Raw genomic sequence first — 23,758 nt, 5'->3', positions numbered from 1 at the left:
CACGCTTCGCTTTTGTCGCTTGCCGGTCTATTCTGAGCACTTTGCTTCACATCTCCACTCCCATCTTATAGAATCTGCCATCATGTCTGTGGCAACCTTGCAGCGGGACACTGCGTTCCAGGTCCGGTCATTGGTATGCCTTTCATCCTCTCCGGGCGATCAAGCTACGTGAATCAGAAGACTAACGATGTCATCCAACCGTACAGTTTCGATCTTTGCTCCGTCAATCTTCCCAATTCTCGAACTACAACTTTCGTGAGTATGCCCGTCGGAGAACGAGGGATGCCTTCCGTGAGCACCAGCATGAAACCGAGGAAAGGAGGATACAAGAGTTGATTCAGGATGGTCTGCAAAATTTGCGCATGTTGAAGGTTAGTCTTGAGTTGTATACGCCGGGGTCGAGATGAGGCTTTTCCATCGTCTTAAGACATCCACGTACTACGTCTTACGGAAGCACGGATTGCTGACTTCTAATCCAGCGACAAACTGTGATTAGTCAGTTCTATCAGCTGGACAAATTAGTAGTGGAAGGACAGAAGACTGTGAGTACTCACTCGAATGCGTCTTGCTCGTTTCAGGCTTCGCCTAACTATTCGTGCAGGGCGAGCAGACTGGACAAGAGGGCGGTATCGTCCGCCAGAAGGATACCGGGTATGACACTTCCTGATTATGCTTCTTTCGCCAAAAGCTGACAGTGGTTGCAGGTGGGATTGATTAATTGGACCGTGTAAACAAGGACATGCTTGAGTTTCAGACTTTATTCTGAACGAACAGTTTAGACTGCCAGCCGTCAAGTTATTGGATAAACCGGGGTGACTGTACTTTTAACGGATTCGACTGCGCTGTATGTTGCACTGGTTACTTATAACTATCAGAAAGGCACACGCTTCTCTTACATTATCTTAGCTGCCTATAATAGATTACTTGAGAAGTCAAAAGTATCATTTCTTGTCGGGTTTATTGCCATTGTCCCTGTAATAGTTGATACAATCACGTGATCAGCGCTCAAGTAACACCCGTTTCCGCGCCATCGCATCGCGCCGAACACTGCCAGTCGCATCCTAGTCTAGCTGGACGGCAGACGGCACCAGTGTTCGATCTTTTTTACATTAGCTTTGCAGTTGATAGTGTTAGAGGTACTGGAATCTGCAAGCACTCGCCTTAGTATCTGCGTGGCGGAGGAAAGACTGCCGGCCAGCCACTCACCATGCCACCAACTGTAGGTGTCTCCCAGCGCAACGTCGCCCGCAAGGAGAGATCTCCATCCCAGGCACTGGCGATAATTGTATCGTTCATCTGCATGCTGACAAACACCAGTTCAGGTCCTCGCGCTCAGGTCGTCAATTCGGCGAGAACGCTAATCGAACCCGAACCGGCCAAATCGATCACGATGTTTTCGAAGGACTCCCGGTGCGGAGATGGACGCGCCAGCGCCAAACGATCTCCCAGGTTCCCAAGACCGAAATATCGGAGTCGCTCATTCAAGGCCCCGGAGGCAAACAGGCCCTACCCGAACACCCCATGCCTAGGGACAGTCATCTCCTGACACCTATGAGCAGAGCGCTTCTTCGCGCTGCTCGAGCCGGTTGTATCTACATTCGCAAAGCGCAAAAGGAGCCAGAGGATGAAGAGAAAGAAACTACCGATGTCGAGGAACAACCGATGATACAGAGCACGGACCGCAGCTTTACTGCGCGCAAGTGGGCAGCGCTGCCTAGACATCTGGAGCCACCGGAGGTGGAATTTCTGGCCAAGAGACGACCGGGCTTACCATCACTGTACGGCGCTTCAACTACGGGTGTGGACGGTGCCGCGAACAACGTTCCGATGAGGAGGACTCGTTTCAAGAAGGTCGACCCGGTTACTGGTAACATTTCCATCTACGAGGCGTGGGTGCCGGAGGGACACAAGATTGAAGGCGAAATCACCGATGAAGCTCAAGTGAGAGCCGAAAACAAGGAGGTCGCTGTTATTCCGGAGGCGCCTGCACCTGGGACGGTTGTCGAAGGTGTTGGTGTGGTCAACGCTGAGGGTGTGGTTGTTGCAGAAGCAGGCTCCGTCTCTGTCATGACGCCCCCGAAAAGACGCCCACCTCCTCCCAAGCGCAAGGCCAAGGGTTTTGGAAAGGGACGCAGGAAGAAGGTCATGTTTGCGCCGGGCGATGGGGCTGATGCTGCGCTTGTCCATGGTTCTGGCGCCGGTACTGCAGATGGCGCCACAGATGCCGGGTTTGCTAAACCGGATGCGGACGCATCCCGCTTGTCAGTGGATCAAAGCGGCCAGGATGATGAAGAGGAGGAGGGTGACGAGGGCGAAGAGAGTGATGAGGGCGACGAGTCGATGTTGGACGCCAAGACACCAGAAACCCCACTCGCCCAGCCTGAGTCTGTACCAGCGGGTGATGCGCCGTCTATATCTGACGCTGAAGCTGCTCAGGAATCTTCAGGAGCTATCAAGGAGGAAAATGATGAGTCTCAATCAGTTGCTCCAGAGGTCCCATCGACCTTGGCCAAGGAATCCTTTACCCATACGCATGTGCAGCCATCGGAGCCCTCCGCCAAACCCCCTAGTCCTCAAGCCCCAGCGTCAGCGTCTGCTGAGGTGTCTGCTGAGGTGTCTGCTGAGGTGTCTGCTCCTGCCCCTTCGGTTCAACCTGAAGCTATAGTTGTGTCCAAAGAGCCGACACAGGCAGTCGTGACCGAAGATGTTGTTATGTCCGATGCGCAACCTCCAGTCTCTCTCCCAGATGATAGTCTGGCGACTGTACCTCAGCAACATCCAGAACGTCTGTCTTCAGATGCACAAGATGTTACTGAGCCCGCTCACGGAAGTCCTGTTTCCCAGTCGCCTCAGGCAGCGCCTCAAACTTCAGTGCCGGGCCCGTCTCCACCTGTTGAGACCTCGCATGGAACAGAAGGTCGGACAGAAATCACAGAGAAGTCGGCGGAGCCCAGTCAGGCTACTCCAGATGAAGCAATGATACAGGAGGTAGCCGAGACGGGTGATGTGGTAATGGAGGACCCGGAAGCTGTTGCATCAGCTCCTACGACTGAGCCGATCCCTCTGAAAGAAACTGTCCCTGAGCAAGCTCCCAATCCTGCAGTTGAACCTCAACCGGCCGATACTGAGGCAGGGAGCAACGAGATTGATCTTCTTGGTAGCTTGGAAGCTAGTCTGGATGGTACGGTTCGCGATGCCCAGACTGGCGGATCAGCCGCATTGCAAACTGATCCGCAAGCGGGAGCCATTGCTGCTGAGAGCACCGCGACAAATGCCGCAAGGGACGTTGGAGAATCAGTCACAGATGAGCCTCAACAACAACCATCGCAATCCGTTGAAGAGCAACCTGCAAAAGAGATCCCAGAGCAGATTGTCGAACCTGCTGATGCAGAGCAAAAGGCAATCGAACAGCCCAGTGGACCATCCCTAGAACCCAGCACGATGTCTATTCCAGAGCAGCCTGAGCATGATATGACAGAGCCTACCACGGATACTGCGGCGAATGATGCCATAGAAGAGCTTAATCAAGAAGTTCCTGTGGCACAGCCTCCCGAACAAGCTCCCGAAGCACCATCAGCTGTAGATGCAGAGCCTGCTGCTCAACCCGCAGAGGACCAGGCTACTGAATCCGCCGCGCCGCAAGTGATCGAGCCTGCAACCGATTCTAGCATGATGCCTTCTACAGAACCTTCTGCCGAAGCCCCTTCAGATCAACCAGCTGCGCCGCCTACAGACCAACCACTTCCAGTTCCATCCCCTGAGCCACACGCAGAACAACCGGTGCAAGCTTCGCCGGAGCAATCGGCTCATCCAAGTGAGCCGCTTGCCCCTTCAACCACAGAGCAGACGCCTCCGCAACCCACACACCCCTCGCCAGAACACACAGCACCGCCAACAGAGCCTCTCACCCCTCCAAGTCCAGAATTCGAGCAAATCGAGGAATCCTCTCAAGAGCAACCCCAGAATCAGGCGCCCGTAACAGACTCTCAAGAACCACAACCCGCTCCGCCCGATGAATCTCAAACGCCCGAGGTTCCTTCTTCGGCTGCTGCACCAAGCGCACCTGAAGTTACCGATCCACAAACTATGCAACCGAGCGACGCTGCTCCGTCCGACAACGACGCTGCTCCCCAACCTATCGCCGAGCAGGAAAAGGTAGAACCTGAAAGCAAGGAGAGTGGAGAAGAGGCACCGGCACCGTCGACCTCTGACGTTAGCGCAGCATAGAATTTCTGGTGACAATGTCAGTCAGACTCTGTTTCAATCTCTGCATGGGTGTATTTGAGGTGTGGGTTAGGTGTAAGGCGTTGGGCTCTCGGTTCTCTACAACCTTTTTTAAATGATTCCATCTTCGGTAGTAAATATCCCTTATTGGGGACAGTCTGGTCTGTACGGAATATGCATCTGCGGGACTTCTCTGTGTAAATGCTATAAATTAGGAAGGATCACTGTGTTTTCATGGTTTCACACGTCGTTATATATATCCTTAATGTTCATTGCCGCCTAGCTGCTCTATACCTGTTCTTCCTGACAATATTCACACGAAGCTCTTTCGAGACACATGTAGCGCAAATTGCCACAAAAGACGAATTTGAGAAGCCTTTGAGACAAAGGATAAGCCTCATATCTAAGGCGGACAGCGGCAGCATACTCCGACTCTATGGGTGATGATTGAGTGGCGTCACAGCCTCATGCAGTCTTCAGTTTATATCAATATATTAGCTATAGAATCCAGAAACTTAAGTATTCTTCCACTCCTTGAAACCATTTGAACCCAACACCAAGTCTGCATCCGAGTAAGAACAACCACTCGAGACAGTATGGGATACACCTGACGCCCAAAATATAGATCGAACCAGTGGAGCAGGGGAATAACAGTCAGCGCAGAGAAAGAACTAGAGAAACATCCATGTGACAGCCAAGGAAATACCAAAATCACGACCGATCCACGGGCAGAAGAAAATTTTGCCTGCAGCGCAAGCAGATTCAAGAAATGAAGGTGAGGAAGCGAAAGCACGACCGCTCCTGAGAAGCTAATGGACAACCATGATCGAATAATCAGCCGAACTGAAATATTGTTGCAATGTCTGACTGCTAGCGTCAGATTCCGTTGTCTCGGTTGTCTCTTGTTTATTATTTAAGTGGAATGGACCATCTCCGTGCTTGCGCCCTTTGCGCGTTTAGTCGATGCCGTAGCCCCAGGGCGCTTTTTAATGCTGTTGCTTGTGGGGGCCTTGCGAGGCGATTTCGCACCAGCTGTCCCCCCCTTCGTCACCTGTTTCCGAGCACTCGCACCTTTGGCTGCCTTGAATATCTTCTCCTTAGCTTTCGCAGATGGACGACTCAACGTCGAGGAAGACGCAGGAGAAACCTTCGGCTTCGACGGCGACTTCCCTGTTGTTTGGGGTGACTTCTTCTTGGGAAGGATTGCCGCCTTCACCTTCGTTTTGGCAGTTTTGACCTTGGGAAGTCTGACGCTACTTTTGGGCTTGGTTTCCTTAGCCTTTGCCTGGCTTCTAGATCTTGAGCCCTCGGGCTTCTTGATCGTCGTCTTGGAGATCTTGGTTTGCACTTTCATCGTACTCGTCTTTCTCGAGTTCGCTGATTTGGAAATCGTCGCACGTGCTTTCGACACCACCTTTTTGACCTGTTTCGTGATGGATTTCGGAGCCAGAACTTTACGCTTTTTGTTCAGCCGCGATGAAGAATTGTCAAGCACTGTCCCGCTTTTGCGTTTCGTACCAATGACCTTCTTAGTGGTGGTCGTCTTCTTCGAAGTTGAAGTATTCTTCCGGCTAGTAATTTTCGAGTCTTTGGACCGCTGATCCTTTTCTCTGGGTCGCGGTCCTAATATTCCACGGCAGTTGGACGCACCGCATCGGCATTGCTGAACATTCTTCTGAGAATAGGGGCTGAGTAACAGTCAGAACGAGCCCAAGTTACATCGCGAGCAGTGGAGAGTCTCACTCAAAATTGTAGTCATAAGTTAATTCTTCGCCAGTCATAATACCGTGGTCACCCGCGAATAGAGCCATGCGTGGCTTTCCTGCAACAGTCCACTTTTCCATTCGGCAGTTCGGTTCGCAGGAATGGTTCACGAAGCGAGCGATTGAGCCTCGAGTAGCGTCGATTATCATGTTTTGATCAAAGTACATGAGATAATAGCACTAGCGCTTCAGATCAATCATCCGATCAGGTGATGGCATTAAACAAGGGACATACCTCATTGTTCTTGTATATCGTCCTCATCCTCTTCTCGCACTCGGCTTGAGTAATGATTTCACCAGTATATTCAACGATAATCTGGTTGGGCTCGAATGTGCGATTGCTGCGGACGCCGTATCCGCGGTCGGCTGTCTTGATGACCTCCACGCCAATGTTGTATTTTCCCCCAGCCTTTGTCCTTTGCTTAAGCTCCTCAAAGCTTCGGTTGCCACAGTCAGGTCCCAGTCCACAGTTCCCATCGTCACATTCGTAGAACATGTACCGATTTTGACAGTTCTCGTCGCATCCTGTCTCTTCTGTGCACATGCATTTGGACAGTTCCATGTGCTTGTTGGCTCTCCATATACTGCCCGCCTCTCCAACAAAAACATCTAGATTGAATGTTAGTACGGCTCTCTCTTTCAACAAGTGCGCATCCAATAGTCAACGTACTCTTGTTGGTTTTCCTCCATTCGTCAGGTTTGGGTTGACCGGGCGGAACAGGCGAGTAAATATCGAACGGCAGCTGGAAATCCCTCCCCAACTGTAGCAGTCGGTCGCCTGCGAACATTGGCATTGGCAGCAGCCTTCGCTGCGAGGGAGCGCCTTGAGATCGCCTCTTCGCGTTCTTATTTCTATTTTGGCTGGGCCGGGCGGTCGTATATTCTTGCCCAGTGTACAGTCCATGAGACAGCCAGCGCTTCGGCTTGAACCTGGGCTCTTTCGCGGCAGTGTCGCTTTGCGCAGTGGGCTCATCAATGGCTTTGACCTTGGACGGCAGGTCACTTTCAGAAACACGTCGTTTCTTCGCAGCCGGAGGCTCGCTTGACGCGAGGGAGGCAGGTTCTTCCTTGGGCGCAACGACGTTCCGAGGTCGCAGACTGGCTCTGCGGCCAAGATTTTGCCCTTTCTCCATCATATCCTTTGACCTTTTGCCCAGGACGCTACCCGCCTTTTCGACAAAATCCGATGCCTTTTCCAATAAACTCAGACGAGTTGAGCGCCTTGGTTTGAGATCCTCACCCCGGGCCGCCAATTCATCCTTCTTCCGGTTGGAACTATCCTCCTTGGTCAATGCCCGTTTCACGCGCTTGCTCAGTGATCGCTGCAGTAGTGATGAGCTAAGGTCATCTAGCTGTGGCTCTTGGGACGAGTTGGAGACAGGCGTATCTGGAGGTATTAGATGGTCCTGAACCTCCGCGATATGTCGTGTAAGCGTTGACTCGGTCCAAACGGACGTTTCCATGACCGCTATGCTGTGCCGGAGGTGGGAGGACTGGGACCGCTTGAGTTTCGTGACATCGTTGGCTAGGTTCCCACTAGAATTCGTAGGGTCCATTTCACCAGACGAGGACGTGATGGTTGCATCGTCCTGCTCAGTTTTGGCCTCAAATTGACCCGAAGCCCGTAGAGAAGAGCGTGTCGCACGTGTAGACGTCCGTCGCAGCGTAGGCTTTTCTTCATGGCACGCGTTCTCGCTGTTGCTGGAGGTTTCGGAGCGGCTGTTCTCAGGCGTAAGAAGTTGTTCTGGCATTTCTAGACTTATTGTCTCGTCGACGTGTTCGTGAGCATGCTTCTGGAGGTCCGAGAGGGTCGCGGGTGTCGCGGGTGACGCGACGGAGGATCTAGTTCGCTTTCCCATCGCGTTTTCCCTGAGAACGATGTGTACGTGATTCTGTTGCTGAAACAGTCGAAAGTGCAGAGGAAGGCTAGAATAAAAACACCTTTTTGTCTGATTCAGTCCGGAGCTTGGGGAAGGTTTTGTTGTTAACCTGCAGCTGAATGCAATCACGACGGACAAGGGCAATAACAGGTGCTCCTGTTATCAGGCGTATCTGCACAACGCTCTACAGCTCAAAAACCAGGTCACAACAAGACTCTGACAAACATGCTGAAAGGTATGAAGCACAAATAAGTGAAAGGATGGTTTCAGCAAGGTGGACGGCGAGGCATTGGAAGGGAAGGAGAAGGATGAAGGTGCGGAGGGGGTCCAGTGCCTGTCGTCAGCCAGTTTGGGACGGCCGGAGGGGAGGCACGGCCGCGGAATGCAGAGGGAAACAGTAGCGAGACTGCGGACAACACTAAGACTTCTGGTCACGACCTTCTGCGCTCAGTTCTGCCATCTGATTTTGGGCAAATTGAGCTTGGACGAACTCTTCTCAAGGATCTGGAGTTCCAACATGCGGCCGCTTCTGCATTTGATAACAGCCTCTGCAGGCGACTACAAGCTACAGTTGCCAGCGGTGGGATACAGACCGAGCTCTTCTCTTTGCTCTCTCTCTTGAATGAATTATTCATGGTCTATCTGTAAGGTCAGAACCGATTATCATACATATATCCTTGATGTCGCGTGATATAAACCCAACCCAACAAATTGAACCAAGACAGAGGGCCCTCAATCAGAGGGAAATTGAGGATCGAAATGAAGAAAGAGATATCAGTCAGGAAGAGCAAGTGAATCGAGATCGCTCAATTGCAAGGTCTCATTTTGGAGGGGGAATCTTAGGAAATCAGAAGGGAATGCACAAAGATATCAAGATCGTGGAGTGTTGATATTCAACACTCAGAACAACAAAAGTCAAATCAATCAAAGCAGCATCAGTGGCTTTGAATAAGAAGATATAGAAATATAAGAAAAAGAAAGTGCGTAAGGAATGCAATCACAGAGATGTGATTAGCTTCAGAGAAAGATCGAATAGATAGCGATGTGAGCATAAGCTCACCCAACACCACAGCCGTGTTAGCCCTGCCGTGGAGTCGGAGGAACATGCTGCATTTCAATGTCCGCCTGAGCTTCAACATCTCGAGGCCGATCTTTCCGTTTTAGAGCGCTCAAGCGCTGGTCACCCTCTTGATAAGGCCTTTTGAACTGCAAATAGGTCGGAGGGCGGGGCCGCGCTAGCACAGATATCCAGTTTCGGAATACGTTCCCCTGAGTGAAGGGACGATGGCGGTCTGCTTTGGCGAACTTGTGCGAGTTCAGGTATTCCCTGGTCGTCTCGCCTCGCCCAACCAAAAAGAGGTGATATGCCCATAATGAGGCCGGGTAAGGCGCTGCCAGTGCTCCATATATAACCATGGCCCAAGGGACTCTCCACTTGTCAATTGCAGAGCCGAAAGAAACGCCTTCGCGAGCACGATACACCAAAACATGTGCCAGGCTGGCTCCAAGCAAGAATAGGGCAAGGAGAGTCGCAGAACTGACGAAAGCAAAGAAGTATCGATAGTTACGGCGACCAACGCAATTGTTCAGCCAAACGCAGTGATGATCTAGAGTTTCAATGCAATTGTCACACACGCGGCAATGGTAGCAGCGCGGTGGGCGCCAGATGTTGCAAGTCTTGCAGTACTTCACCGGGACGTCCATTGCCGCGACATCAGATGTTGCCAGCTTCACCATCACCCAGTCATTGGTCGGCGGTCCGATCATCAATGGGTCGCCTGAGGGTTCCGGCGGTGGCATTGGATGAAGATTTCGAGGAATGATCCCAGGATCGACGACCGAGGCGTGTATGAATGACGAAAAGCATAGGTAAAAAAGATAGGCAAACAATATTGGGACCGCAGGTGAGATATGATGCCAGAGCCAAGGAGCCGAATATGCAAAGAACAAAGCGGAAGGCAGAACCACAAAGATGCCAGTTGCAATGTTGATGGGCTTGTCTCTAGAATTCTGGAACCGACCGCCACCGAAGAACAGGGTGTTACCAGTGAAGTACTCATAATTCCCGCCCAAGTTAGCTCTACCTGTTGTGTGATGGTGCTTCTGGATGGATCCAGGGGATGAGTCTGCAGATGACAGTCGCTCATGAGCCCGACTATCGCGGGGGTCTGATGCAGGATTCTTATTTTGTAGAGACAGAAACGAGAGAGGCGATCGTTGGGGAGGATCGCTGGCTTCGAGGCTATGATTCACTCCCAGATTGAGGTGTTGCGGCGTAATTTTATACACTCTGTCCCGATCGTGCAAGAGTTTTGCACTCTCGCCCACGCTTCTTGCCGTCGTATTTCCGATAGGACTGGCGTTCGATGTATTTCGATCTGGAATTATGGGATCTGTAAACTCGGTACCTCGCGATGGCGGAGCCTCCTCCTGTGGAGCAGAACTCTGGGGGAAAGTGCTATTCGAAATCATGCTTCGCCTATTTTGGTCGATTTGGTCATTCCAATCCTCGGATGACGTTGCCGTTTCTTTGGTGACTGGCCGACCGCGATGCGCTTGGAGCCTCTGAGAGGACATTGGTCGAAAAAAGCCTTGCGCAGTGAGGGAAGGAATATGACTGCGACTCAATCTGCTCGCAGAGCTTCCTGGTCTACTTGTCATCTGGCTGTGTGCGGTGGTTGAACTTCTCGCGGGTGGGGGGCCTCGTCTAGAAAGAGATCTCTGCGACTGAGGCGGACGTGATGAAATCCCAGTATTTGCTTGGGATTGTTCGCCATCTTCTGATGCCACGTCTGTCATTCGAGAGGAGATGCCCCCGACGGAAGGTGGGCGTGGAATACCGAGGACAGGTTGTGCGGTCGATCCTTGAGCCGCATCGCTCGTCTCCGGCGCAGACGACATGATTGTCCACGAGTTGGTAAGAATTTCTGCTAATAGTAATGCCGATTGATCATAGTGCAGCTTGTGGTGAAGGAAGCGAAAAGATGCTCGGGGACTGCTGTTGATGAAACGAGTCTATGGCAGCCCAGTCGCAAAAAAGATAGACGAGAGGAGACGCTAATCGGAGCTTAGACGTGGATAAGGAGCGACAAGGAGATTATTTCTGCGTTATCTTTCGCAACTGGAATAATGGATCGTAAAGGAATGTAAGCAACCTATAATATAGCTGTGTAGTTAGCTTCATGTGTGCTTGCGAACCCTCAATACTGCCAGCCCCTGGGAGCAGAGGAGAGCAGAGCAGAGCATATGTCATGACCCCTATCGGAGATGGGAAATCAATTGGTGTGATCCTCACATACCTTGAGTATAGTTGCGAAGGTGATGAGCGGATGTAAGAGGAAGGAGACAGAACTTCGTCACATCACGGCTGGAATAAGAAAAGTCCAAAGGCGAGTGAGTTAGCAAGCACCCTGGAATCCTTTTCAAATTGACGAGGCGTTGACACCCTTGCGCGCTCGGCGACTCATTGAACGATACGACATTTTGCCTTTGCAGGCGGCGAGTCCCAGCCCAATAATATGCATGACTAAGCGTCGGGAGCGGATGGGTCAACGGGATGTCACCTGATGATGCGCCGGCAACATCATCGTTTGACACTTCGATCTTCCCACTTTCTCTCAGAGAAACCCCCCCCGATTGCAGTCCTCGCAGGCAACCAGTCTTCAAACCTACAAATTGTCACCATGTCTTCAATTGCTGCCATGGCTTCGCGCCGGGCTTTCGCCCGTCAGACTCTTTTCCGGGCTGCCCCGCGACGAAACTACAGCTCCAAGCTTGAGGAGGCCACCCTCGACAAGGCTCCCAAGCGCGACCCCGAGCTCTATGTATGGACCTCTGCTGAGCTCCGCTGGATTGATTTGGATTTCTCACTAAAGGGTGTTGTAGGTTCTGCTCGGTGTCATGTCCGGTGCTTTCCTGATTGCTGGATGGTGAATAACCCTCCCTATCGCCCACATTCCACACAAAAAGCGACTGCAGAACCCGATTATCGCCAATTGCGCGCTGGATTGATGCGGACGCCGCTTACCAATTATTGTCAACAGGTACTTCGGTAGAAAGCCCACCTCCGTCACCTCTGAGAGCAACGTTCGCATTGGAGAGAGCGCCATGCCTTGGGAGCGCGATGACGACGGCAAGATCTACAAGTACCAGTATCACCCCCACGGTGACAAGAGCCAGCCCCTCAGAAATGCTCCCAGCGCTCTGAACACCGTCATTGTTCCCAATGTCACTCTGCCCGTGGTAATGACCCCTCGCCTTTTATCGTCATGACGGATCTTATGTCAGGTAGTACATGTGAATGCATTGCTGACAACCCACTTCTTTTCGTCATAGGACCTTCACGAGCGCTTCAACAAGTACGGTAAGGAGGAGTGGGACTACTAGATGGCCATACGGCGGAGGATCGAAAGCTAGAGACGAACATCGGATGTGTTCCGATGTTGATTGCTGTACACTAAAAGCGACTGTGAGAGCTAGAGTTTGGGGTGCAGATTCATGCCAGAGCTTTGTGTGCATAGTATGTTTTGATTGGAAGTCAATACGTTATCATCTGTTCTTTTTCATGCTATTTTTTTTGCAGAACTGTCAGGTATTACCCTACAGTGGGTATGGTTCGCATGAAGAATTTGAAAATCACACGTATAATCGCACATTTCATTCGGTCAAGAAGAATATTGTTCAACAGAAGAGATATTGAAATCGACTTTGCCAAGCCTCGAATGTTCAGAAAAGACGACCAGCAACCACTCCGAAGCCAGTCATTACACTCCGTATATGACATTCCATTGCTTTAATTCTGAGTTGCCTCATTTGCCTCGCTAGCCGGCTTCGGCTCAGGGGAACTTGGTTCCTCGACTGAGCTCTCACCCACAGCAACCGAAGCTGGGCTGTCTCCTGCAGCCTGCTGTTCCTGGTCCTTGACAGTCTCAGGATTTTGTCCCTCCACATCTGGGTGTGGTGGTGCAATCTGACCGTCTATCATCTCTACTTCATGGCCATGTTCAAGGCGAGTCCGAGTCTCGTGCCGGGTTTCAAAAGAAACCTTGCCTTCCTTGGCAAGAGATGCGACGAGCGCCTCATCAAGGACATTGCCATGCTGATCACGGTACTCCACTCGCGCCATTGTTCCGCGAGGCTGTTTGGCCTGGGGAGTCACGCTTGCCTCCTGAGCCTCCTTGTGAACCTCCTGCTGATGCTGCTGGGGCGGTACCACCTGCGGTTCCTGAATGGGTAAATCCTGGACAGGCAATCCTGGAACTGGGGTTACCTGTGCAGAGGGCGTCGAGGATGCAATTGGGTTCGCATTGACAAATTGAGTAACATATTGACCAAGCTAATGCGTTGTCGTCAGCCGTCGGACGTTCATTCAACTAGTGTCCTCGTCGCGGAGGCTGCCATTCTGGAACACTTACGTTAGTGTAAAATGTGTTGCAATCAAAATCCCAAGTGCTAAGGAGTTTGACCTTCTTGCAAGCATCTTGGGTCCAAGGATTGCCATAGACCAACGGGGAGTAAAGAGTGAAGGTGAAGATGCTGAGAGCCAGAAAGATTGCGACCAATCCTTTGCCAATGACAGGTCTCGATGACAGACCGAAGGCCTTGACGCGATTGGCGATAAAATCGAACTCCTGGCACAGCGCGATTATGGCGAAGTAGAGGGCCGGGAAGTAATGATGTAGAAAGAGCTGCCGAGCCATGAGATAGAACGGGAAGTAGTGGAAAGCCCAGCCAAGCACGCTTGTACCGACTTCATAATCAAATCGCTTGAAGTTGACGTTGCGATAATCACCACAACTGCGTTGCCAACGGATAACAGAGATACCCTTGAAGACAAAATAGATGACAATGGCGGCAGTCGACGACCACCAGATGAAGGGGTTGCCGAGGAGATAAATCTGACGGTGATCACGACCCCAGAAATTGATGCCCCTGAGCAGTGTTGGCCACGATGGTGGGCGAGAATCCCAGGCATGGGACTCGGTCAGCCCAGCATTCGTAGTCCACATGACTTTCTGGAGTTCCCAGAACTTCCCAAAGAACCCAGGGTTTCGGTAATTGACCTTTTCCGCATCCTCAGGCAACATCGGATGGTTGTTTGACTCGATGTACCAAAGGCTGTTCGGCAGGGTGCCTCCTTTGGCGCAAGTCACTTCCTGCTGATCGAAACCCCACTCAGGAAGCTTCACCTTGTGAGAGAATAGAACGCAGCCAGTCATGACATGGACAAGCCGGAATTTAGATTCGATGGTTCTTAGCCTTTTCTTCGCTTCCTCGCCGTCGGACTTCGACTTGACAATCTCAACACGGAAGAGATCATTTGCGTCTCCTGGGAACCCCTCATACCCATACGCAGACACTTCAAATTGCCAGTCGGCTTCTGTCACAGGAGGTCGCTCGTCGTGCGAGTGAACTCTCCTATGTGTTATCGCATGGTAGAGTCTTAGCACCGCACCATCTTGGATGTACTCGGTAGTAATATTATCCCAAGCGTAAGGGCCCTCCACTTGTGCATAGGGACCAAGGGGCAGAGTCTGATTCTCAAGGATGAAGACATTGTTCTCGTCTTTGTGAGGATAGAGAGTGATCTGCTGCTGTTTGCTTCCCGTGGGATACATGTGGGCATGAGAGTGAAGGTAGCCACCCTGGGTGTTCAGGTGACGAATGCTCACACGCGAACCGAAAACAACGTCTGCGGGAACATCTTGCATTCCCTTGGAGTTTAATGTGGCCTGGAATTCCGACGACATGAATCCATCTCCATCTCCCGGGTTGACCAAGCATAGGAAATGAATTGCGAACATTGCACAGTAAAAGCCAAGGGGAATGATGATGAGACAGAAAACCCGGGCAAAGAAGTGTTTGAACCATAAGCGCTGGAGCAATTAGCTTTGACATGGAGTGAGGAAGCTCTAATCAATGACGAAGACATACCGGTGTGACGGTCTGGGCGTCCCCCCAAAGCACCCACAGCTGCAGGACAGTGAGAGAACCGACCCACGCCACTGTGAAAAGCCCGACCCATTTAACGCTCAATGTGGCGCCCAGGGATAGACCCGTTGCTGCCAACCAGAACCACCAGGGTCCACGGAAGGCATGAGAAGGCCCAAGCTCCTGCTGGTTTGTAAAACTAGTAAACGCCAGCGCTGTGAGTGCTGTAAAGAAGACCAACGGCGAGTCCAATAGAATTAGTCGGGACTGAGTGATTAGACCGTTTTCTGCAGGTGGTCAGCGTACATAGTTTTGGTCAAATATATATAGCGGTATCATCTTACCAAAGAGTACGGCACCAGCTCCGAGGACGGCAGTGATAGTTTGGCAACCGCTCGCTTTCAGGGTCAGAAACATCAAAGGAACGGTAAGGACACCCAATATGGCTGGAAGTAAGCGCATAGCAACATATGGCACTCCGGGTTCAAGGTAATCCTTGCCAATATCCTTGAAGTCAAAATTACCATCAAAACCAGCCAGCCAGCCAGCAAGTGTGATGAGCAGTTTGGCGAGAGGAGGGTGTACATCCATGAAAAATCTGCCCTTTATATATTTGGTCGCGAAGCCGCCGAAGCTGTCCACCGATTATTAGCGACATAGCGCACCGATAATATGTGCAATCAAAAAGAGCGATATGAAGACGTACTGTACTTCATCGAAGACGACGCTAGAAGGCTGATAGATACGGAAAAGTCGAACAACCAGGGCAACAAGCGTGACCAAGACGAGCGCCTTATAGTCCGAAGTGGGAAGGTGGAGTATATTGTTATCCCTGACACCCTCCGATCCATAGCTTGATATGACTGCCGGCGCTTCCTTGCGATCCTTCGGTCTCGGAGAGCGACTTGGAGAGCGGCCTTTTCTAGGCAAAGGCTTGACCTGTAAGGTCTCTTTCGATTTTTGCGACATGTCCGATTGGCGCAATTGGAGCGAAAATAGATAGATCAAATGACAAGTAAAGAAATTATGCCGTCAGACAGCGAAATGATTTGGCACGAGTGGTAGAATGCTCCGACTCCAGAGGGGAGCTCTTAGATTACCCTTCGCCGAAGGATGAAACCAAACTGACTGGGTGATTGGGTTATAAACGAGAGTAATGAATCGAAATGCGACTCGCCATGACAAAATTAAAATATAAAAGGAACAGGAGGAAGGCTACTATCAGAAAAGTAGCACAAGCAGGACAACATGTGTGAAACAATTAGGAGGTCGAAGAAAGCGTCAGCTCAGTTTAGGCCAGATGTCAGCGGAGGCGGACAAGAGCTAAGGAAGGGTAGTATGGGGCCGGCGTGTGCCTAGGTAGGAACTACTGCGAAGCAGGGTACTTAACTACTTGCGTGGACAAACCGTTGGCTTTAGCTCGAAACGTCTCTCCTGTCAAGGTTGATTATCGAAATGAACCTCTCTGAACGCCATTCAAGCTATTCAGGAACTCCATTCTTAGGACCTACCAAGTACCTGCAGCCGCAGTAGATGAGGCCCAAGTAGTACGCATGCGGATGTACCTACGGTAGGTACATACGGTAAGGTACCTTATGTTCCGAGTACGAAGTACCACCATAAAGTTTCCATGTGATAAAATTACTAGTGGTAATTTTTAGCTGACCTTAAGAGGTTCCACCAATAATAGTAAGTGTCTATGCGCGCGTTTATCCGATAGCCGCCAACAGGCGCGACAACTTTCCATTCCAATGAAGTCAGTCCCAGGCAAAAAGCAACGCCGGCGGAGTCAAGGACAGCAACCACACCGTTCTGACATTCTACATCGTCATTCTAATTCTGGCATTGAATATGGCTTCTAATGGGAATACTCCAACTCTCCCCGATGAGGTGAACAAACCTCCAGAGGGTGTGGTTCTGCCACCTAAAGACATTCGAGGTTGGTCTCCCCAAGGGTTTCTGCTAGAGATATGTGCTGACCTTCCATTTAGCTATTGTGGAGAAGACTGCAGGCTATGTCGCTCGGAACGGTTTTGTTTTTGAAGGTGTGCTATACGTCGATTTCATCGATCCCACGTTTCCATTGTAAGCTAACAGTACTCTTCCAGAGCGTGTGCGCGAAAAAGAGAAAAACAACCCCAAATTCTCCTTTCTGAACCCCGGGGATGCTTATGCGAGCTTCTACCAGTGGCGGTTGAACGAGATCAAAGAAGGAAGAGGGACCGCAGTAGCAGCAGGTCGTCCAGGCGAACCAACGGCCGCTCCAGAACCAGAGAAGCCCAAGGGGCCCGCTGAGCCACCGGAATTTCACTTTTCGGCTCGGATGCCTATAATGAACGCGCAGGATCTGGAGGTTGTTAAACTTACGGCGCTCTATGTTGCCAAGAGGGGCAAATCTTTTATGACCGCTCTGTCGCAGCGCGAAGCGAGAAACTTTCAGTTCGATTTTCTTCGCCCGCAGCACAGTCTCTATCAATTTTTCACTCGATTGGTCGATCAATATACCATCCTGTTAAGGGCAGAAGGAATCGATGAGTCCACGTCAGAGAAGAGCAGAATCGCCGAACTAGAGCACAATGCGAAGAACAAATTCCACATCTTGGAGCGGGCGAAACAGCGCGCTGAGTGGGTGAAGTACCAAGAGCAACAGAAGCAGAAGAAAGAAGAGGAGGAGGAACAGGAACGAATAGCTTATGCGCAGATCGACTGGCATGATTTCGTGGTGGTAGAAACTGTTCTCTTCACGGAAGCGGACGATCAGGCCGACCTACCCCCGCCTACATCTCTCAACGATCTACAATCTGCCTCCCTGGAACAAAAAGCTATGATGTCGCTAAACCCGCTGCGGATCGAAGAAGCGATGCCAACAGACCAGGAAGCCCAAGTCTACTACAACGCTTATCCTCCAGCGCAACCCGAACCAGTGGTACAGCCTGCCCTTCCGTCTGTTTTACCATATCCTCCGCAAGCACCGGTACCGCAACCCTATCCTATGGCTTCTGCCGCAGCGCAGGAAGAAGAGCAACGGATTCGGGAGCGGATGGAGGCCCGAGAACAGGCCGCCGCAGCACAAGCAGCTGCCAAAGCAGCTCCTGGACAGCAACCAATGCGCATCCGCTCCGACTACGTACCGCGCGCACAAGCGCGCCGTCTCAATCCTTCCGGCGCCACTGCACTCTGCCCCAACTGTCACCAGCAGATCCCTGTGGCTGAACTCGACCAGCACATGCGTATCGAACTGCTGGATCCCCGGTGGAAGGAGCAGCGCGCCAAGGCCGAGTCGCGGAGCGCCACCACGAATCTGTCGACCGCCGATGTGGTCAATAACCTCAAACGGCTGGCGAGCCAGCGAAGCGACGTATTCGATTCATCACTCACCGCAGGCATCGATCCTGAGGAGGAAGCAAGGAAGAAAAGAATGGCCTACGAGAACGCCCCTGGAGCAGGCCCCACACCACCGATGGTTGGTCCTGCAGGGGGCCCGCCCAACCCTCAGAGTCTGAATATCGAGGAGCAGATTCGACAAATTCACGAACGTTACAAGCAGGGTTAGAGCATTAGAAATAGCAGGGGGAAATCCAAATTGTTTCGAGGCGTTTCTCATTCTGGAGTACTTGTCCTTGGACTCTCTTCTACGAAGATGCGCATGTTCACTTACCTGTAAAGTATTACTTCTTGCTTCCTTGGTCACTATCAAGTGTGAGTGGTTGCCCAGTAATTTTATCCCTTCATTTAATGACTATTTCTTTTGGATGTTTGACTGTGCAATGAGTAGAATTTCCTCAAAATCCATGAACCCTCTGTTTTCGATTATCCGACTCCAGCAGAAGTCTTGATACAGCGTCGAGCTGTTATCATCACCACAATATTGATGGGCATGCTGACTTAAATGTAGGCACTTAAAGACGGAAGACGATTCAGTCAATATTCCCGAATGGTTCATCATTATCTGCAGAAATCTATCGTATATGTGCAAGTAGATGTCATGTACCAGACACAAATCATGCTGTGCACCCTTCACTCCATATATTAAACCCTGAAGTTTTTCCGCCGAAAATTGACGGCAACGACGCATAGAAGGGGCCGAAAGTGTAAGTATGAGCAAGCCAAATAAGAAACAAAAAACGCTGAATAGGACGGGTTGACATCATGTCAGCTGCATGCTCGATGGGAAAGGAAGCCAGGTCAAACAGTCCTGAGCGACACCACGAAGAAAGTTGTAAAAACAAGCGGAAAGCAGAAACAGAAAGGAAGCATATTATGTGTACAACGTCGGGGCCGCAGCTCCATATTAATTAATAATACACGTAGCCTGCTGCGCGGTCGAGCCACTGACGGGCAGCTTTGTAAGAAGGGCAATGGACATGTAAGCTGAAGAATAGCGGCAGCAAAGGGGGACTCGAAAATGAAGGACAGTTGTATCGTAGTATGCGAAACTGAGAGAACGCCGAGGCGAAAAATTTCAGCTTCGATCGTCATCATGGTCGTCATCATTCGTCGTGGCCCGAATAACGAGGGACTCCTCCACGTGAGTGATAGACTTGGGCTCGTCACTAGTCGCAGATAGTGTCACTTGATTCACGCCATGTTCAAGATAATCATCTCTTTCTTTCTCCGAAGCATGAGACTGGGCACTGTCATAGAATGGCCTTGAAACGCCTGATGCGGAAGTATACCCACTCACGGATGCATTGTCGTAATCGGAGTCGGAAACTCCGTGGTCATTGTCATGATCGTGGGTTTCACATGTCTCAAGAGGGGCATCAAGCCGATCTTGCTCATCATCGCATATCGTGTCTCCCAAGTTACGCCTTGATTGGGACGGATCAGGGTTTTCAAAGCCATTAGCCTGAGCAAACGCAGGGACGACCCCTCCGCAGATGCGGGACCAAAACATGCGCTCTCTCAAGCGAACTGTTTCTTCCCAAGCGTCTTTCTCTTCCTCTGCATCGCCCGCACGGATATGACCATCCAAGATGAGACGTAGATAGCCAGTAAATTCACAAGAGGAGCGAACCTTCTCTAGACAAAGGACACACAAAGGATAGCGCTGAGCAGTATCATTGTCGGATGTCCTAAAGCGATGCGTTCTCTCATTGGCAGATCCAGGTCTACGATCTCCACAGAGTGAACATGGGAATCCATATTTCCTTGTTGCAGGCGGGATCGGTTCAACAACGAGGCTTCCTTCGCAGATGCTGCTCAATACCGCACGTCGTGTCAACCATGAGATCCCGGGCGCAGTATCCAGCCGAAGAGTAGGTTCAATGTCCTCCATGAGCGCGCGTTTGTAGAAGCGCGTTTCTTTGAGTGGGATATGGGAGGTGGCAGGCTGAGGAGATGACATGCTTCCATTCGGCGAATGAGTGGACTTGGCCGGGGATGAAGATGCTGAACCAAACCCAGCACTGCTGAAATTGGCTAAGCTCATAACGTTCAAGCCAGCGTAAGAACCACTGGCAGCCCTGCTTGGGGGCTTCGAAGCTCTCGATAGACTGAACAGTTCTCGGAAATCTTCAAAGGCCTGAATATCCGTCCGACATACTGACTTGAGCAGATGAGGGAAACTGGTTGAGGGGCCTGGAGCGACTTCCTCGAAGTGTGAAGACGGTTCGGGAAGATCAGCAGTCTCAAAGCTCCTCGTAAATATACCTGGTAATTGTTGATGCCCACCTGGTGAGGATGGCGCTGTGGAAATGGTGGTGCGAATCTCAACATCGTCCTTGGCAAGGTTCATTCCTTGCATCACACACTTAAGCTCGGCTAGCTGTTCTTGATGAGATGCAAGGAGTAATTCTGTGTCCTTCACCTGAGCGCGTAACTGTTCGTTCTTCTTTTCGACCGCCTCACGCTCCAGCTTCGCGGCGGCGACCATCTATTCCAGTCATGTTAGATACCGAGTTATATATCGTATTGTCGAAAGATGCCATCGACTTACCTTATTCGCCTCCTCAAAGAGTGCTGCAGTGAGAGTCTCCAGTTCCTGTTCGATGGTCTTTTTACCCTTCTCGACAATGGCGCGTTGAGCCTTCTCCTCCGCGAGAGCGGCCTTCAATTGCGAGATCTCACGATCCGCATCGGCCTTCTTGATAAGAATCGCCTGCTCAATATCATGTCGGTACTTCTCGTTTTCCGACTCCAATGATTTGATCCGATTCTGGGCCTGTTCCAATTCCTGTCGGGTGGCAACCAGGTTGTCGTCGAGTGTTGTCTGATTATTGATCGCCTGTATCAATTTCACACTCAAAGCAGCAACCTCATTGCTCAAATCCGGATGATGGGATGGCGTCGAGGATGTGTCGGATGCCTCAGAGCTGTTCGCGAGTCTTGGGTCCCTCAAAGTGCTGAAACCACTATCAGGGAAATTTCCAGCACTATTGGAACGAACTGCAAGAGAAGGCTTCGCGGTGGCAATCGCTGCGAGATCATTTGTGGACTTGGTCTTGGTCACTGTTCTATCAGGAGAGAGTGTCCTGGGGCCGGAGGAGAGGGATCGCTTGTGATTGCTGGGACGGGGAATCATATTGGAAGGTGAAAGGAAGCTATGCTTTAGATGATAGGTTTGGAATGCAATTAAACTGCTCATGAAGTCAGTAACTTCACCAGTCACCATACTCAATGGCATGTGAAACAATGGATACATACTCAGCCATGGCGGACTGGAAGAGCGGAACGAATTCAGAGAACCGGAGAGGCGCGGTGACCCAGTTCAGGTGTCACGACCATGGATATAGGTGATACACCTTGCCCATTCAGAATTTCCACACGTGAATAGTTGTTCAAATAAGGTCCAGACCGAATGCGCAGAATATGTAATGGCTAGCGAGTCGAGATACGAGGACTCAAGAGATCGAACTGGCGTCGCGGGTGGAAACGGGAGAAGAGGTCGGACACAACGGAGACGATGGACAGAGTGAGAGTATATAGTCGGCGGAATTAGGATGAAGGGAGGGTGATATAGTAGAAGCAGTAAATAATTAGTTGAAGGGAGTGGTAGTCGAAGTAACCCCTCTTTTCTGAGGAGAGGAAGCGGTTGGCACTTGGGAGGCGTTTTCAAGGAGCGGGCGATAACGGACTTGACAACGGGTCTCCGTTAAGAAGTGCTAGGAGGAGCCTTGCCCTTCAGGCCCAAACGACTGGACACTTGCCAGTGAGCATTGACAGGTGGTGGCTGGTATTGGCCTGAGGCAAACAGGATTGACTCGCTGAGTCATCTACGCTTTTCCAGAACAGGCAAGCCGATCTTGATGTACGGAGTTGCGTCGTTTGACTCGGATTCTCCGTCAAGATACAAGACTCAAGACTCAAGCAAGTCCCTTCCATGGCTGCGCTTAACGACGAAAAGCTATTTTGTACCTCTGGTACCTAATTCATAATACTTGTGGATCTCTGAGAATGAGAATTGGTCTTCTTTTCTAGAGAGGTACCATATCAATGTTTTATTCCTGCCTTCGTCTATTCATTACCCATGAGAAAGCAGAGTACATTCCTTGGAGCTCCACTTGTTAATGTCATCGGGAACAATTGTCCTGCAAGTCTGATATATTCTCCTTTTCTACCGAGTAGATTAAATGGATCTGTCGAACAAGGTCTATCCATCGGAATGCGGTCACTATCATATTTGATGAGGACTGGTAAAGTGTTCAATTGGCAACTGATGACGACACTACTCCCTACACATCACGCCTACAGAAAGAGAGAGTGGATCGCTAACCCGCTATCGATGTCTGAGACATGCCAGATATCCTCGACACTCCATTGTAGCCTTAGATAGGTATAGATAGACCGACGAGTTTCAACGGTCGATCTTAGGCAACAGGGCGGTTACCTATAGTTGCTCAACCAGGCGAAAAGAACAGGCAATACGGAATGCAACACAGTGGTGTACCTAGGGTGATCCTTATCGAGATACTCCGTACTGCAAATCATACACTAAGGTACTAGTGGGAATGTCGATTCCTCATGGCGCCCCACCCATTATGGTGGCCTCAGGCGACGAGGTGGGGTTCAAAACTTCAGTACTCCATATGAGCGATTGGAGATTCCAGCACCAATATTAGCCTCTATTCTCTTCGAAACAGCCTCAGCCCCCTGAATTCCTTCACAAGCAGAGGGGATTCTTTTTGTAACACAAAAGACCTCTCGATATTGACCCCTTGTCTCACGAAAATAAATCACCATGGCTGACGCGGAGCTGGAAGAGGTTGGTACAGCAGCCTTGAGACGTTTTTGAACGTGCCCAATCTGGTATTTCTGGCCAGGTATCTAACGTAATCTACAGATCAGACGGGCCCGTCTCGCACAACTACAGCAACAACAAGGTGGCTCTCGAGGAGCTGGTGGGGAGAGTCAGGATGAACAAAGAAGGTAGGCGTCGCCAGTCGATCACTTCTCCGGCCCATGAAGCCTTCTTTTTTTTCAGTCGGCAAATGCACGCATGATTGCTAACTCTTTTGCCTGCAGACAAGCTGAAGGTATGCTATGACGACCTCGCGAAATACAGGGCCCTTTTTCCGGCAACATACTGAACTGACTCGCCAGCTGAACGTCGCTCCGCCATCCTGAACCAAATCCTTGAGCCTGAAGCTGCCGATCGACTGGGACGGATTCGTCTTGTTAAAGAATCGCGCGCCATCGATGTCGAGAACAGGCTCATCATGCTCGCCCAGACAGGACAAATCCGCCAGAAGGTCACCGAAGAACAACTCAAAGAACTATTGAACGCCATTGCGGAAAGTCAACGGAAGGACGAGGAGGAACAGAAGATCGTCATCTCCCGGCGTAAAGGCGGCTGGGATGACGATGATGACCTGCTGGATTTATAAGCGTGTCTCTCTGAGAAGGGAACAAAAATTCTTCGGCGAAATGTGCTTTTGCATGATAGCGGCCTCTTGCGGATAAAGCCCATTTTGATACCTCTATATCCTCCGATTCTGGGGAAAATTCAAAAGGCGTTACAAC

General features: G+C 50.8%; 9 protein-coding genes across 9 annotated transcripts; 5 read left to right on the top strand and 4 right to left on the bottom strand.

Moving 5' to 3' along the window:
• Nucleotides 1-82: 82 nt before the first annotated feature.
• Aspvir_005132 (LYR motif-containing protein) lies at nucleotides 83-714 on the top strand (the record flags this gene model as incomplete). The annotated part of the gene is made up of 5 exons (XM_043268351.1): nucleotides 83-133; nucleotides 207-371; nucleotides 480-542; nucleotides 602-651; nucleotides 705-714. 5 exons carry the CDS (start codon nucleotides 83-85, stop codon nucleotides 712-714), a joined length of 339 nt encoding a protein of 112 aa, XP_043124286.1.
• A 493-nt stretch (nucleotides 715-1,207) lies between these two features.
• Aspvir_005131 (uncharacterized protein) lies at nucleotides 1,208-4,227 on the top strand (the record flags this gene model as incomplete). Its single annotated transcript, XM_043268350.1, has 2 exons — nucleotides 1,208-1,285; nucleotides 1,318-4,227. 2 exons carry the CDS (start codon nucleotides 1,208-1,210, stop codon nucleotides 4,225-4,227), a joined length of 2,988 nt encoding a protein of 995 aa, XP_043124285.1.
• A 910-nt stretch (nucleotides 4,228-5,137) lies between these two features.
• Nucleotides 5,138-7,846, bottom strand: Aspvir_005130 (putative histone-lysine N-methyltransferase (Ash1); the record flags this gene model as incomplete). Its single annotated transcript, XM_043268349.1, has 4 exons — nucleotides 5,138-5,912; nucleotides 5,968-6,167; nucleotides 6,223-6,596; nucleotides 6,658-7,846. The coding sequence occupies 4 exons, from the start codon at nucleotides 7,844-7,846 to the stop codon at nucleotides 5,138-5,140; spliced, it is 2,538 nt and encodes an 845-aa protein (XP_043124284.1).
• Nucleotides 7,847-8,944: 1,098 nt separating this feature from the next.
• On the bottom strand, nucleotides 8,945-10,768 carry erf2 (palmitoyltransferase ERF2; the record flags this gene model as incomplete). Its single annotated transcript, XM_043268348.1, has 1 exon — nucleotides 8,945-10,768. One exon carries the CDS (start codon nucleotides 10,766-10,768, stop codon nucleotides 8,945-8,947), a length of 1,824 nt encoding a protein of 607 aa, XP_043124283.1.
• A 782-nt stretch (nucleotides 10,769-11,550) lies between these two features.
• On the top strand, nucleotides 11,551-12,253 carry Aspvir_005128 (uncharacterized protein; the record flags this gene model as incomplete). The annotated part of the gene is made up of 4 exons (XM_043268347.1): nucleotides 11,551-11,691; nucleotides 11,753-11,796; nucleotides 11,911-12,109; nucleotides 12,203-12,253. The coding sequence occupies 4 exons, from the start codon at nucleotides 11,551-11,553 to the stop codon at nucleotides 12,251-12,253; spliced, it is 435 nt and encodes a 144-aa protein (XP_043124282.1).
• A 406-nt stretch (nucleotides 12,254-12,659) lies between these two features.
• Nucleotides 12,660-15,766, bottom strand: pmt1 (protein mannosyltransferase 1; the record flags this gene model as incomplete). The annotated part of the gene is made up of 5 exons (XM_043268346.1): nucleotides 12,660-13,202; nucleotides 13,282-14,742; nucleotides 14,801-15,084; nucleotides 15,142-15,431; nucleotides 15,504-15,766. The coding sequence occupies 5 exons, from the start codon at nucleotides 15,764-15,766 to the stop codon at nucleotides 12,660-12,662; spliced, it is 2,841 nt and encodes a 946-aa protein (XP_043124281.1).
• An 882-nt stretch (nucleotides 15,767-16,648) lies between these two features.
• On the top strand, nucleotides 16,649-18,350 carry Aspvir_005126 (putative pre-mRNA splicing factor; the record flags this gene model as incomplete). Its single annotated transcript, XM_043268345.1, has 3 exons — nucleotides 16,649-16,736; nucleotides 16,789-16,842; nucleotides 16,906-18,350. The coding sequence occupies 3 exons, from the start codon at nucleotides 16,649-16,651 to the stop codon at nucleotides 18,348-18,350; spliced, it is 1,587 nt and encodes a 528-aa protein (XP_043124280.1).
• A 909-nt stretch (nucleotides 18,351-19,259) lies between these two features.
• Aspvir_005125 (guanine nucleotide exchange factor SEC2) lies at nucleotides 19,260-21,320 on the bottom strand (the record flags this gene model as incomplete). Its single annotated transcript, XM_043268344.1, has 2 exons — nucleotides 19,260-20,672; nucleotides 20,736-21,320. The coding sequence occupies 2 exons, from the start codon at nucleotides 21,318-21,320 to the stop codon at nucleotides 19,260-19,262; spliced, it is 1,998 nt and encodes a 665-aa protein (XP_043124279.1).
• Nucleotides 21,321-22,976: 1,656 nt separating this feature from the next.
• Nucleotides 22,977-23,622, top strand: Aspvir_005124 (DNA-binding protein; the record flags this gene model as incomplete). The annotated part of the gene is made up of 4 exons (XM_043268343.1): nucleotides 22,977-23,000; nucleotides 23,079-23,164; nucleotides 23,261-23,271; nucleotides 23,339-23,622. 4 exons carry the CDS (start codon nucleotides 22,977-22,979, stop codon nucleotides 23,620-23,622), a joined length of 405 nt encoding a protein of 134 aa, XP_043124278.1.
• Between the last annotated feature and the right edge of the window lie 136 nt (nucleotides 23,623-23,758).

Source organism: Aspergillus viridinutans (assembly GCF_018404265.1).
Source record: "Aspergillus viridinutans IFM 47045 DNA, scaffold_3, whole genome shotgun sequence".
Lineage (NCBI taxonomy): Eukaryota > Fungi > Ascomycota > Eurotiomycetes > Eurotiales > Aspergillaceae > Aspergillus > Aspergillus viridinutans.
This window is presented reverse-complemented; position numbering and strand designations above follow the sequence as displayed.